This window comes from Stigmatopora argus, chromosome 18 (genome assembly GCF_051989625.1).
Source record: "Stigmatopora argus isolate UIUO_Sarg chromosome 18, RoL_Sarg_1.0, whole genome shotgun sequence".
Classification (NCBI taxonomy): domain Eukaryota; kingdom Metazoa; phylum Chordata; class Actinopteri; order Syngnathiformes; family Syngnathidae; genus Stigmatopora; species Stigmatopora argus.
The window spans coordinates 4,953,570-4,969,357 of record NC_135404.1 but is presented as its reverse complement, the minus strand read 5'-3'; the positions used below and the strand labels follow the sequence as shown (position 1 = coordinate 4,969,357).

Here is a 15,788-nt window from a genome sequence, read left to right as displayed (position 1 = left end):
GAAATTGCTCTCATCCTTACCTGGTTTGTGTGCTAGTTGTTAGACCGTCACCATAGGGTCTGTTCAAAGGGACGCGATACTGCGCATGTGCTTAATTTACGCATGTGCTTAATTTACGCACCTGCGTCGAGAATAGGCATAACCACGCCCATATTGTACCACCATGTTGAATGTGGAAAAGACAGCGGCGGTCCGTGAATTTCCTAGCGACGCCCTCAGCGAATAAATCCAACCCTCAACTATTTTATGACTATAAAACCTCTACTGCAGGTACAGCTTGCGACACATAAAATAATCATCAATAATAACCTCATACAATTGAAATATTATTTAGGAATACTATAGCCATATGTTACTCACCAAAAATCATTTTACCTGTACACAATATCTATCCATCCTCCTTTCTTTCCTCCTTCTTTTCTAGTCTGTGATTCAGATATTTCTTAGGCCAGCAGAGAAGGCCTTGAAGACCCTGACGGCACACCACTGACAAGTATCATTTAAATGTCTAGAAGTAAAAAAACACTAAAGTGCATGTCATCACAATGTTCATAATCTGCAATACTGTATTTTAAAGGATTAAAGCCCAACCAAAAAGTATTTATAGCTCCCCCTACTGACTAATGCACGTTATGATGAAAACAATGTATTTTTTTAAGTATGAAAGCCCAATCAACACGTATTTACAGCCCCGCCCCCGCCCCACCCACTGACCAATGCATGTTATTAATAAAACAATGTATTTTTTTTAAAGTATTAAAGTCCAACCCAAAAGCATTTACAGCGCCCACACACACTGACTAACGCACGTTATTATGAAAACAATTTATATTTTTTGTGTGTCTATTTTTAATAGGCGTGGCCGAGGTCAGAGTTCAAATTGCTGACGTCAAACCCCAAAATGGCTGATGAGCCAGGAGGCAACACGGGCGTGCACTGCAGAGCAGCTCAAAAGTGACGATTTGCCGAAGAAAGCCTGACAAACTTCTCACAGGACGATGCAGCACATTCGGTACGTTGTCATTTGGGGATTTCGAAGCCCCAGTTCTCGTCTTAAGAGTGATAAGAGCATGATTCGTTGACGTGATGTAGCCCCATGTGTGTGCAGACAGCAAAATATTTGCAAACAAATTGGCTACATTGCGTTACCGAACCGCTCTTTGTTTAAAAAGAAATCATTCTATTGTGTGTTTCAGTCCCTCAACGAGCACAGACTGCTGGGAAACGTCAAGAATGTGGCCAAAACGACCAGAAAGGGGCAGCTTGTCGACGCCATAACAAAGTGAGTCATTTTTAAATCGTTCCGATTTTCTCTATCAGTGTAATATTTAAACGTCAGCGTTCAGTAGCGCAGTTGGCTCGTTTTTAATCATGATACCATACCTGTCAACTTATACGTTTTTCCCGTATTTTATACGTTTTTTGATCATTTCAAATTGTGTACGCCGTATAACAACTTTAGTACGGGATTTTTTTTAAGTACGTTTTTTGTAAAACGGATCTCGTTTTACGCATTTCGGCTCTAATCCGGATCGTCTCGGTCACTGGTAGCAGACGAAAACGTCATAGTCAACTGCTAATATTGTCATGCTTTAAGCATGATATGCGCACACGCATTCCCCTTTCACACGAAACAGGAAATGATTAAATCATTTCCTGTTTCGTTATTTAAGCAGCTATGAGTCATAGCGCTTGGGTCCGAATACATTCACGGTCGCGTCACGACAACTCGGCGCGACCATAACACTTTTACGTGCACCCTATGTGTAAATATGTGCCGCGTTGCATTTGTACGGTTTTCTATTGCTTAATACGGGGAGGAATTGGCCCAGGTTGACAGGTATGTGATACATTCAAATTTTGAATGAAAACACTAACTAACATGGTGTTTTTTAAATAGCAAAAACCTGTGGATAAGTCACCCACACAAATGCCATTAGTGGATGTGTAAGGAATAAACAGTAATCCCTCGATTATCCCGGTTAATGTAGACCAGACATGGCTGCAATAAATGAAAAAACGTAAAGTAGGGTCATCCAATTGAATTTAATTTTAAAAAGATACTATAGTGGCAAGTGAAGGAGTAGCTTCCACTTGTGAGTTTCAATGTGCCTTTCCACATCTTTCTGAACTTACAAAAACATCTGCCATGTAGTGGAACTGTGCACTTAAATAAATTATATACTTTTACCCCCTTAAAGACCTCAGGGCTTGGACCTTTTCATTTTCAGTTTTAAATGTGGTTTTGACAAAACCTAAGTGACATTTATTCAACAATAGTGCACGTGTCATTTTTTAAGAATGAATGGATTTGAAATGATTGACTGAAACTTGAGGCAGAAGTAGTATTTATTTTATTTATTATTTTCATGTAATTTGTACCTTGCTTCTCTTCAGATTCCACAGCCATTGACACCAACTCTGGTCCTTGAGGGCCCCTGTCCAGTATGTTTTCCATATTTCCCACCACATGATCAAGATCCTGATTATTTGTTCTAGGAAAACATGGAAAATAGACTGGATAGGGGCCCTCAAAGACTCAGATCATTTTTGAGTCTCTGCAGCAGATAAAAAGAAAACCCGACCATCAGAGGAGTATGTCTAATATTGCCTTTTGCAGTGTCCAAATAATGGGTACCCTTTTGATGTTTATAGAAAAAAAAAGCTAAACGTAAGTTTTTTTAGTTAAATTTGACTTGATTAGGCCCTAGTCTGTATTTCTTTCATGTAACGTAATCTATTGTGCCTAGACCCCTTTTTGTTTTCCAGAGTTCCACCCAAGGGGGACAAGGTTTCCTGCCTATGTACAGAGGCTGATGCACCCCCCCTCATTTCTTCAAAATAAAAGGTAAGACCTTGTGAATGTTTTTTTACTTAACTTAATGTATTGACCCCCTTTTTTGTTTTCCAGAGTTCCACCCAAGGGGGACAAGGTTTCCTGCCTATGCACAGATAGGCTGATGCACCCCCTCATTTCTCGGTGTTAGGCGAGAACCAATCTGAGTTTTTTTCAAAATAAAAGGTAAGACCTTGCGAATGTTTTTTTAGTTAACTTTGTGTATTGACCCCTTTTTTATTTTCAGAAATCCACCTGGTGCCCAGGGGAGTGTCTTTGTCCATTTTGAAAATGGATGAAGGCAAAACTGAATTTTTCAAAATGCTGGAGGGCCTGTGCGAACCAATCTATGCATTTTTTCAAAATAAAAGATCTTGCAAAGTATACATGTCTTTTTATTAACAGGAAAACATTTTAACTCTTGCTCATAAGAGTTGCCATCATCTTGAAGTGTTGATTGGTTTGGCCAGTCTTTTCTTCACCTGCAGATGAAGACAACATGGTTATAGATTAACAAAAAAACACTGGAAAAAATAAAAACACATAGAAAAAAATCTTAGGAAAAAAAACTGAAGGAGTAAACACTTAGATTAGAAGAAAATAAATACTTGGAAGGAAATAAAATTAGGAAGGAAAAATAAACACTTAAGAAAATACTGGGGGAATAAACACTTCGAAGAAAGAAATAAAATTAGAAAAATAAACAGGAAATAAAATCTGGGGGAATAAACACTTCGAAGAAATCAAATTTGGGGGACTAAACACTCGGGGTTTAAACACTTAGGAAATAAAATCAGAAAAATAAACACTTAGAATATATTATAAATAAAATCTGGGGGACTAAACACTCAGAAAATAAATTTAGGGGGAATAAACACTTAGAAATAAAATTAGAAAAATAAACAGAATAATATATTATGAATAAACACTTAGAAGGAAATATAATCTGGGGGACTAAACATAAAATAAAATGGGGAATAAACACTTAGAAGAAAATATTAGAAATAAAATTTGGGGGACTAAACATTCAGAAAATAAATTTAGGGGGAATAAACACTTAGAAATAAAATTAGAAGAATATATTATAAATATAATCTGGGGGACTAAACACAATAAAATTAGGAAGAAAAGATTAGAAATAAAATTTAGGGGACTAAACACTCAGAAAATAAAATTAGAAAAATAAAATCTGGGGGAATAAACACTTAGAAGAAAAAAAATAGAAATACAATTTGGGGATTAAACACTCAAAAAATAAAATTTGGAAGAAAAAACGGGGGAATAAACACTTAGAATTCCTGCTCCAACATTAAATGAAATCCTTCTTACCTTAATGATCTAGTCAAAGAGCTGTGGAAATGAATGGCCAGTGAAACATCACCATGATGAATTTGGATTTTCAGAAGTACAGAGACACCATATGATGCAAGAGAGACATCTTCAAGTGGGCAACCTGCGAGGAAGATCTCTCAGGCCTGTTGCATGCAAAAAAAGCACAAGTTAGCATATATCGAGCCTGGAGATTCAACAGATAGGCTTAGTTGTTTTTTGGGGAAGTAGTTTTATCTTGATGCTAAACAGGGAAAACTTGATTTAACTAAGTTATTCAGGGGTTGCCAAACAATTACAGGATACAGAAATCTAACAAGAAATGTAATAAACGATCAAGATAAAGAATGAAAATAAGTTAGTGGTTTCGTGCCTCTGGATGTCATTCTAGAGTGAGCATTTACCCAGCAAACTGTCGGTTGATGTCTCGGCGTTGTTTGAATAAATTTAAAGTCTTGCTACACGACTCAATAATGGAGAGAAGACGGACAACATACTTTTTAAGTCAAATCGTGACGCTAACGCTAATGCTAGCTAGTAACATACGGCACACAGCTGGTGGGGAAAAGAAGCCCAAATTTAAATTGTCGACGGTGTGTTAAACCTGGCATTAAACTAGGAGGTTTTTTGGAGTTTTGGGCTCAATTGATTGCTGAAAAATCTCCTGATAGCGTGATAAAAATGCATTTAGGCCAGTGAATTGCTCGACTCCTTACCTCGTTAGCGTGCGTGCTCGTCGACCGTAAAGCGTGGGAAAGGACCGGTTACTGCGCATGCGCCTAATTAACTCAGCTGTGCTTTGTCCTCCCAACTCAATGTCTGTTTTGAAGATGACGTAGAATTTTAGTGGTCTTGATGCTATAAAACAGCATTGAATTGAATTAGATTGAATGCTTTTATTGTCATTATACAGGTATAATGAGATTTAAAGCTTTCACCACATAGAGCACAAATAACAACAGACAAATAAATAAGTAGTTGAAGTGAGGTCAGTAGAGTGAAGGATGAGTTCCATGGTTTTTTTTAGACGTTCAGCGCTGAGTCTATGGGCGCAACAACAAACAACCAGACACAGAAAATCAATATATAACAGTGGCGGTCCGTGCATTTTCTCGTAGCGCCTTCAACGGGTAAAATCCACTTCCTAGCAGCATTTAATGATTAAATACAAATACTGGAGCTTTTCGGACATTAAAACCAGGCCAGGGGGTGATTTTCCCGGGAAAAGACAGCGATGAACCAGATATCGGAACCGGGCCCACAATTGAAGTAATATTTAGGAATATAGCCATATTATACTCACCCAAAATCCTTTTTAACTGTACACAATATCCATCCTCCTTTCTTTCTTCCTTCTTTTCTATCGCCATTGAAGCTAATGCTGAAAGTAGAGCCTGTCCTGTCATATTTCTGGCATAGTCCATCTTGAAAATGCCTTTAAATCAACACAATATATTTGCTTGTGCACCTAGCTCCAGATAGTTTGCTTACCGCGCTCCACGAGGTGCTTTGTCCTCCCAACTTATTGCCCATGTTTTGAAGATGACGTAGATAGTCGTGATTTTTGTGGTCTTGATGCTATAAAACAGTATGCGTTAGTACACTAATTTGACCGAATATGGAGTAACATTTTGAATTAGAATTTTACATCAACTCACCTTTATGCCATCTGACTCCATTAAAAGTTTAACATTTGAAACACAAAAAATTCTTCATTGAATTGTATACAATAACTGAAAGTGAATAAAAAAATATTTAATTTCGTTTTTTTTTTAATGTAGCATCAAAAATGTTTACTATAGTGACAACAGTACATGTTTTTTTTCTTTTCAGATGATCTCTCCTTTTTTTAAATTACTAATGCATCCAAATCCTTTCAAATAAATTAGTGAGGACAACGGCAGCGAACACCATAAAGCATTTCAAAGTGAAGCGCTAAATATCTTTTCAAAAAGGCACCACATCAGAGATCCACATGTCAAGCAGGATGGATACTTCCAAGACTGTGAGAATGAGCGCGGCGAAACAGAGAAACGTTTTTTTGTGGTTTGGCAGTCGCTCGCTAGCTCACTAGCTGCCTCTGTTATACCATCGACACACACACACACACACAAACTCTTTTTTATCGACCCAATTGGACTTTTCGACATTAAGATTTGGGGTGAGGGCAAGGGAACGGTTTCTCAAGATGTTTCAAAAAAGCTGGTTTTCTGGTTCCTCGGTCAACTGCTCAGTTACAAATAATTGGACTAAATTCTTAAACTTGCTTGGAAATTTGAAAATTGGTGTCAAAATCCAGCTACAAAAATTGCAAATTATGGAATTTTTGTATCAGATTTTTATTTTATTTTTTTGATCGGCTGAAATTTAGTTTTGATATGGTTTGATTTTTATTTTTGATTAAAACTAAACTTTTTAAGTGAATTTATTTCTGACTTAAAACAGACAAAACAATTCCAACCTGATTTTCTTGTTAACCAAATGTTTTACTATTAGTTTTTTTTCTGTAGAATTTTTTGGGGGGCTTTTTTGGACAATTTTAAAAATTTTGATAAAAATGTAGCTGCAAATTTTGGGGGCAAATTTACTTTGTAGCACAACCTTTAACAAATATTTTTTTATAACCCAATTGTTTGAATTAAAAAAATATATAGATACATACATATACATGTATGTATATATACGTGTATATGTATATATATATGTATATAAATGTATATATATATATGTACATGTGTATATATATGTATTATGTATGTGTATATATATGTATATATATGTAAATGTATATATACATATATATACACATACATATGCATCAATATATATATATATATATATATATATATATATATATATATATATACATACATACATACAGACAGATGGCCGCCACGCGGCCAACTCCGCCACAAGACATCCAGCCTTACGTATGATATCTAACAGCTTTGAAAACGCACGAAACGAGAAAGTGGCGGCGACAAGCGTGGGAGGAAAAGTGAAGCGGTAGTAGAAGAACATGCATAACTGGCTACGCCTGATGACGAAGATCCCGTCCAACGTTGGGAAGAAACTCCTGAAGGAAGAGGTGGGAGGTTTCACTAGCGAAGTGTGAAAGCCGAGCGCCGGCGTCGCCGGTGGGGTGGAATTTTCCCTGAATGCTTGCGGGAGCGCTCTGCGGGCGTCCCTCAAGTTAGTTGAAGTACAGCTCCTTGGTCAGCATGGAAACCACGCAGGGGATCTGCTTCTTCTCGCTGAAGCGCGGGTCTTCGGACCACGACTCGAAGCTGGTGGCCACCATGTAGTTGACACGTGTCAGGATCTGCATGATCTCCAGCTGCTTGCCGAACTGGTTCAGGACGTTGCACAACGCCTGTACGAACCAGGAGCCGCGGCCCGGGTTCCTCCACGAGTAGTAGCCTACCCGCACGCCAGAAAGGCTTGAAATTCCCCCCTCGCCGAGCGAGAACGTCCGACGCCGTCTTACCTGGCACGGTGGAGTAGGCGAAAAGGAAATCGGCCTCCACGGGGATCTTGTGTCGCGGATTGGCGTCCGTCTCCATGGTGTCGTTGGGGGGGCCCGAATCCGTCTGGATGCCGTCGTCGAACTCGGAACCCCGACAGGCCTGTCGACCGGCGGCGTTCCGTCAGCGGGGTGGTCCATGCACGCTGCCGGGCGCTTGGAAGTCTTACCTGGATGAAGAAGAGCTTGGGCTTTCCCACCAGGCTTTTGCACATGTCCCCCCTGAAGAGCGAGGTCATGGTCTTGATGGGCATGGCGCCATCGGTGCCGTAGATCATGCCCTCCTCGCCGTGGCTCAGCAGGATGCAGGCGAAGCAGGAGCTCTCGCTGTGGTCTTCCTCCGAGGCTGACGCAAACAAGTCACTTATGACATTAGTATTTATTTGCTGATTACTATTGGACTACTATTGGTTACTGTATTTACTCATGTATAAGCCGCACCCTGAAAACTGCCTTAAAATTGTTGAATTTTACAATTTCTCGCGTATAAGCCGCCCGCTGATTCACAATTTTTCACCTCCATATTTTTAATAGGGAGTATCGTTCTGTGTTTTTGCTGCTTTTCTGTCCTAATGACTTGATTTGGTGATTCTCAATGATCCCATTTACTTTGATTTGCTTTGTACTTTGTGCTTTTGCTTTGTTGTTCTGTCTAATCACCGCTACTGCCAAAATGAAATTTCCCAAATACAGGCCGAATAAAGTTATCCAATCCAATCCAAATGTGTTACTTTGAAGGGAAAATCTTAAGAAAAATCATCGCACCTGGTATTTCTGAGATACTGTATGAATCAAAATCACATTATTAGGGTCAATATCATAAGGAAGTTAATATGCCTGTCTTTGTAAATGCAAAATATCAAATTATTCAATTGGAAAAAAGAAATAAGTCTATCTTGAGAGGAACCTGATGCTTTTTAATGACAGAAATGACAATTTTCTTATCAGAAGTTTAAGATGTCGTGGTGGCCAAATTGCTTCTAATATCGAAAAAAAATTCCGATGGTTCATATTACTGCAATAGTTGTCACTTTCGAACAACAACTAAAAAGAAAAAAAATCAAAATGGAATTTTGTTTTATTTCAAAATCAAGGCCACTCGCGTCTGGCCAGTCAGAGCACGTTTAGCTAGGTTTAGACGGCAGCGCCCTGTACGAGCAGTGACGTTTTATGCAAGATACGTACGTTTTTTTCTTGAATTCAATTCATAGACGTAAAAATAAATTTAGTTTAGCATTTTATCTGTTTATCTTTTCTCGATTTTGAAATAAATGACCGTATCGGCCACATTCGCTTGCGTCATGACGTCACGGCGCCATTGCGTCGTGACGTCATCGTGTCACGGCGGCGTCAAATTAAAATACACATCCGTGGCAGCAAACATCCGAAGGGAAAGAAGGAGGAAAGAACCTCTCTGCCTCACCCTCTCTAAGCAGCCGCTCCATCTTCTCGCAGGTCTGATCGTTGTAGATGGAGACGTTGAAGCCCAGATTTTTGAAGCACTTGAAGAGCTCACCGGCGTCGCGGTCCGTCCCGTTCCGTACATTCATCCCTGTTTGACAGCCCGGCGTTCACCAAACGGACTCTGTTTTTCCATCAAACCCGCTTTGTATTATTTGGCTCTATCCTACCTGTCTTTTCATCAAAGTTTTTGTTGTTGATGATGATGCACTTGCCCACTCGCCGGTGGCTCATCTTATACTGGAATGTTGGTGAGACAATTCTGTAATGGCTTTCAGAAGAGTAGTCCTGCTCCCGCGTCTGGCCATCCTTATTCTTCTTGCTGTATAAAAGACACCAGAAAATAACCGTAACACAAGAATTTTACATAATAAAACTGTGTGTTTGATCTCTTTACTATTTCACCTATGTTAGTAAAAACACAGGTTGCTCCTAGACCCAAATTAAGGCCCGTGCCAGTCCTGACTACATCGCAATAACCATCACAGGCCATCTGCGTGGAAAGTTTAAAAATAAATAAATAAAAACTCATTTTCTCACTAAGGCGAATCTTCAATGAATGGTCTATGTATAGATTTGTTTCATATATAAGACGCAACGGATTATAAGACGCAGCTGTCATAGCAGTGGTGGTAGTAGTAGTAGGGAGCTGTGTTATGTACCCACTAGCTGGAGCTGTACTAGGAATAGTAGTAGTGGTTCGGAGATGTGCTATGTATTAACTATACAATGATTAACCTATATTGATCCATATATAAGGCATATTGGATTATAAGGCGCACTTTTGAGAAAATTGACATCTTTTAGTTGCGCCTTATAGTGCGGAAAATACGGAAATTAAAAAACAAGGTGGTGCCTGAGTGGTTAGCGCGTCCACATCGCAGTACTGAGATAGATGGTTTGATCCCAAGTGGGCCACACCTTACTGTGTGGAGTTTTTATTCTCTCTTTAGGCGTGCGTGGGATTTCACCGGGTATTCCGGTTTCCTCTCACATTCCAAAAACATGGTTGAAAACATTGCCCTTATGTGTGTGTGTGTGTGTGTGTGTGAATGATTTCCTGTTTCCTCGCTCCCTGCGATTGGCTGGCAACCAATTCAGGATGCCACCTCCTTGAATTAGTTTTAACTGCTCTGTTGTTGTTGATATAATCAAACTGTGCTTCAGGTACTTAGTGACAAATGGCACACAACATACAGTACATTTTCTTCCCAAAATTTGACTAATGGTCCAACACGACTTTTAAATTGTCTGACAAGTTTTTTGATGAGTTGAATTTATACTCCAGAGCAACTTCATAAATAAAAATTGAAGAATTTACAATTGTATGCAAATTATTAGGAAATGCCACCATTAGTCAAATGAAGCACATCAATATACTTGAAAATTGTAAAAACACCTTTACTCCATTTTAGGACTGAATCCTTTAACAAGTTGTATCAAAAAAATAAATTATATTTATATATATATATATATATATATATATATATATATATATATATATATATATATATATATATATATATATATATATATATATATATATATATATATATATATATATATATAAATCCATCTGTTGATAATGTTTTACATGCACTTTTGAAAGAATATATATTCATTATTTAAAAAGCAAAAATAAATGGGTAATGGACCCTTTCATGCATTATTTTATTTTTTAAAACCTAATAGTACTGAAACACAAGCATTCACAACGAGCCTTCCCAGTTTAAATAAATTGGACGCCTATCACTCATGCAAACAATTAAACAATACGAAAACTGAATTTAAAAAAATTATCTGTGTTACTCCAGACCGCAAGTATTGTGTATCTTTGTTTATATCTATTTAAAATGTTATATTTTATTATTAATATTGCTTTAATTCTTAAAATTATACATAATTAGGTTATCTGGCTCCATGTGCTCTGCCATTGGCTGGCCACTGATTCAGGGTGTAAATAAAGTATTTAATAATTTCAATTGAATTATACATTAAATTTGAATTCAAAAATGGGATTTCCATTCCTTTATTAACTAAAGAATTGAAACAAACGCCACACAAGACTATGACGACAACAACAAACAAATACAATCAGTTTTCCTCACGTTTCAGAACAACCAACTCATATGGAAGCAAATAAAGGGAAAACAAATCAAGACAAATTCTTCATAAACTTGCGTAAAATAATCCTTTTGAATTACCGTAGTAGTACAAGAAAAAGCACTCCAAGTTACTTACTCAGAGACCAAAAAGTACATATGCGTCCCAAAAAGGCATTAACGTAACGGCCAATTGTGTTTACAGTAATCCACGCTCAATTCCAATATGATCCCCACAAATTTCACAGCCTCAAAACTACTTAAGAAAGCCAAAATCAGCAATCAGAAAAGCAATCAGAGGAAATATCGGCGCGGCTGCCATGTTGGCATTCTTTGGCCGATCCATCCAGATGGGCGGCGTGTTCCAGAAGGACCCCGACAAAGTCCTCATTACACAGATTCTATTAAACGTGCGATCTGACGCCCTATCCCCTCCCACCCGTGACCGGTGCCAACCCAACCATTGAGGGTGGGCGGCCAAGAGCGGCGCGGCGGCAACGAACGGGCAGGGCGGAGAGGAGGGCGTGCCGTGGCGGCAACTTACCCGGGCTCGTCATTAAGCGCTACGCCACTCTGCATCTGCAAAACAGTCGCTTTCTCCAGCTAATTTTTTTTGCTAGGAAACGGACATGCTCTCTGCGCCGGACGGAGAACCCGACTGGGTCGCGGCGCGCTCGGGTGGCGCCGGAGGGAAGGGGGGGCGGCGCGTGCTGAGCGCCCCCCCTCCAACCTTGCCCCAATACCGAGTCAGCAATCTGACCACCGCACCAGCGCTTTCTAAAGGCCTATTCAAGGCCGGGGCCCCCCAAAGCACACGCCGACGTGACCGCGCGCCCGCGGAGGTCAACAGGGTCAGCGATCGTTTGGGATGAGGCATCAGCGGATTTATTTAAGTTTTTGTTCTCAACTTCATCTCGAGTCAGTCTTCAGGTTGAATAATATCGTGACCGGACGATTCGCCGAAAGACATTTCGCCGACGGACATTTGGCCGACGGACATTTGGCCGACGGACAGTTTGCCGAACGGACGTTTCGCCGAAACGGGATTCGCGCGCTCGCCCCGCCCCTGGATCGTGTGTGTACATGTTTTTCAACCTCGGCGCGCGGGCCATATACGGCCCGTTACAGATGACATTCATTTAGGAATAACAAGGGCATGTACTGCCCCCCGCTGGACATATTTCTAAATACAAGAAATATGTATTTAGAAATATGTGCTGCCAATTTTTTATATTTTTTATTTTATCCTTGCGTTTAAAGTAGTACCCATTTGGACACGCAATGTAATTTATCAAAGCTGGGGATTGATGTCTGACACTGAGAAAAAAACACACTAGAAGACTTATGTGAAATTCTAAGTGCCTTGGACAGACTAGAGGGCTTAGAGAACAATACCTGAAAATGCCATGGAACACACTTTTACTTCTAGTTTAATTTTAAATAATTTAATAATTATTTTAGGAAATATGTATTGCTGAGAAACTTAATTCAAAGATTAATCTCAACGTTTTCTATGCTGGTGTACATTTTCTGGAGAAGGATTTCTGGATTTAAAATTTCATTACAGTAGTACTTACTGTTACTACTACTTTATTTTCTCTATTTCTTCTGTCACGTACTGTTCTGTGTGATCTCCAAATGGCTACTACTTTAAACGCAAGGATAAAATAAAAAATATAAAAAATTGGCAGCACATTGTAGTGCGTACTTGTATTTAGAAATATGTCCAGCGGGGTGCAGTACATGCCCTTGTTTTTCCTAAATGAATGTTATCTGTAACGGGCCGTATATGGCCCGCGGGCCGAGGTTGAAAAACATGTACACACACGATCCGGGGGCGGGGCGAGCGCGCGAATCCCATTTCGGCGAAACGTCCGTTCGGCGAACTGTCCGTCGGCAAAACGTCTTTCGGCGAATCGTCCGAGAACCAACAATAAGAAGCAAAGTTGGAGCTCATTTTCGCTAAATCTAATGTACTAGGTGAACTTAAGACACCTGTCGTCTTGAGCGATGGCGATACCGTGCCGGAACCGCGTTTAGTTTGTTTGTTATACAGTATTTACTCGCTTATAAGCCGCGTTTGTCGGACAAAAAATGATGGCTCAATCGAGGCTTCGGCTTATGTGCTCATAAAAAGACGACATTCAAGATACTGCAAGGTTTCGAAGAGAAAATGCCAAAAAGCAAGACAATGCGGCCGATACGGTCATTAATAATTTGGTATTTTGCATTTACAAAGACAGGCATATTAACTTCCTTATGATATTGACCCTAATATTGTACTTTTAATTCATACAGTATCTCCGAAATACCACGTGCGATGATTTTTGTTATAATTTTCCCTTCAAAGTAACACATTTGTACTCCCTATTAAAACCATGAATATGGAGGTGAAAATTGTGAATCAGGGGGGCGGCTTATACGCGAGAAATGGTCAAATTCAACAATTTTATGGGTGCCGTTTATACGCGGGGGCGGCTTATATGCGAGTCTATAGTCTGTTTTCAATATCTCCCACCTCTAACACACCTGAATCAAATGATTAACTCGTCAGCAAGCTGTCCAGAAGCTTGATAACGATCCTGATTATTTGATTCAGGTGTGTCTGATTTTTTTAGCCTCGATTTAAAAACTCATTTAGACAAAAAAAACCGAAGTCAATTCAAGTTATTTTTTAAACTGGTTTTAAGATTTTGATCAGGAGTGTAGTATGTATTTTACCCACAGTATGTTTCTGACCGTAATGAGTTGAGTTTATAAGAAAGTGACAAACCTGAATTCAAAGTATACTTTTCATTGTGTGGGCTTACCCAAAAAGTAAAAACCTTCCACTGCGATCAGGTCTGGCATCTGTCTTGTCCCCTGACATTTCATTTTCTTCATCTTCAAATTGAGTCTTCTCAACTTCTCCAGCCATCTGAAGCCTGTTAACATCGTGACAACATTTTTTTTTTTACTTTGCGTAATCCTTTTAACAAAACAAACGTAATACTACAGTACGTACCTTTCACTTCCTCAAAAGTAAAAGCAATAAGTTCTTCGGTCAAGTTGGGGGAAAAATTCTACAAGGAGCGTCGCAACGTAATTACGTCATTTCCAAACGTCGTCACTTTGCGGTGGATTTCCCAATACTATTGCGTACACTAAGCAGCCATATTGGAACAGTATTTTTTGCCAGCGACGATAACGGAGTGACTTTAAATGATTGCACAAAAGTTTAATGAGTATAACAAAAGTTTTAAATGAAGAAATAAAACAATATATTAATAAAATAGTTAAAAAAACAAAGTTAAAATTACTATAATAATGACTATAAATACGTTGGTTACGGCCACCAACAACACTAAAATCATTAAAAAATAAAATATTAATGATATTAATGATTATTAATTGAAGTTTTTTTTTTAAAAAATCGTCTGGTTTTCAATTTAAAAAGAATAAACTAGTAAATGAGAATAATGGAAAATTTAGCTTATTGAAGATATTACAAAAAATATGAAAAATAAACTTTCATTTTTGTTTAAAAAAATATATATAAAAATATTTTTTTTAAATAAGAAGGTATGTACAGTGTTTGTTCCCTTTCTTGTTTTCAACTTAAAATAAGTCAAAAAAAGAGTCAAAGTTGTTTTATATTACTTACAGAACATTATATTCTAATGAATATAATTATAGAACAAATGCCATTGACAATGTTCAATGTCCAACTCATTTAACCAGGGAGGACTGGCTATGAATACTCACGTTTCATACACACCTCCCAGTCCAAATGGATTGGACATCTAGCGGCGTCAATAGCAGCCAATACAATCAATGAGTTCCTATCAGTGGTGGTCCATGCATTTCCTAGTGACGCCTTCAACAAAAACTGTTTTATGGCTATAAAACCTCTACTGCAGCTACAGCTGCGACACATAAAAATCATCAATAATAACCTCATACAATTTCTTTCCTCCTTTTCTATCACCATCGAAGCTAATGCTGAAATGCGAGCCTGTCCTGTCGTATTTCTGGCATACGTTTTTATTCGATTTGGTGTTGAAAATGTTCGTACCCAGTTGTGACAGGCTTGTTTGCTTTGGAGTTGTCCGACCTTTCTTAATGATGTCCAGCTTTTTATTCTTGAAAAGTCCGTCTTGAAAATGGCTTTGACAGTAAATCTGCAAACAAATCAATTTCTTCTCCTCCTTCAGCCATTGCGGGTTGACAAAACCGCTATTAAATCAACACAACAATATATTTGCTTGTGCAGCTCACTCCAGATTCAGTTTGGTAGCTCTGGCTAGTCCACTCTATCACTAGCCAATCATAGTTGGTGAAAGCGATGACGTATCCCTACGCCTGCGAGAAGGCAATGACGTATCCCTATGCCTACGAGAAGGCCTTGGTGTCACCAAGTTGAATTCTGATTGGTTAAAGCAACAGTCTTATCGACGCTTGTTTAATGCAGCAGAGCCTGCAGAACTGATTGTGAAGGCCTTGAGGCAGATTTCTGACCCTGGCAACAAATAATGGCTGAAATGTGATTGGTTAAATC

General features: G+C 38.8%; 1 protein-coding gene and 1 long non-coding RNA gene across 2 annotated transcripts; one reads left to right on the top strand and one right to left on the bottom strand.

The window, feature by feature from the left end:
• The first annotated feature begins 858 nt into the window (after positions 1-858).
• Positions 859-3,220, top strand: LOC144093321 (uncharacterized). Its single transcript, XR_013306259.1, has 5 exons — positions 859-1,012; positions 1,197-1,282; positions 2,500-2,848; positions 2,912-3,022; positions 3,084-3,220. It is a non-coding gene; the product is annotated as an uncharacterized LOC144093321 (long non-coding RNA).
• On the bottom strand, positions 3,216-14,484 carry casp7 (caspase 7, apoptosis-related cysteine peptidase). The gene is made up of 9 exons (XM_077626720.1): positions 14,256-14,484; positions 14,062-14,175; positions 9,320-9,471; positions 9,112-9,240; positions 7,859-8,034; positions 7,653-7,791; positions 4,882-7,585; positions 4,166-4,311; positions 3,216-3,318 (listed from the first exon to the last, which is right to left on the bottom strand). The coding sequence occupies exons 2-7, from the start codon at positions 14,166-14,168 to the stop codon at positions 7,359-7,361; spliced, it is 930 nt and encodes a 309-aa protein (XP_077482846.1). The 5' UTR covers positions 14,169-14,175; positions 14,256-14,484; the 3' UTR covers positions 3,216-3,318; positions 4,166-4,311; positions 4,882-7,358.
• Between the last annotated feature and the right edge of the window lie 1,304 nt (positions 14,485-15,788).

Excerpts from the sequence above, each read along its gene's own strand:
- casp7 (XM_077626720.1), bottom strand. The coding sequence starts at position 14,168 with ATGGCTGGAGAAGTTGAGAAGACTCAATTTGAAGATGAAGAAAATGAA. Across the intron at positions 9,241-9,319 it reads AAACTTTGATGAAAAGACAG|GGATGAATGTACGGAACGGG; the intron begins GTAGGATAGAGC and ends GCTGTCAAACAG. Across the intron at positions 7,792-7,858 it reads CCAAGCTCTTCTTCATCCAG|GCCTGTCGGGGTTCCGAGTT; the intron begins GTAAGACTTCCA and ends GCCGGTCGACAG.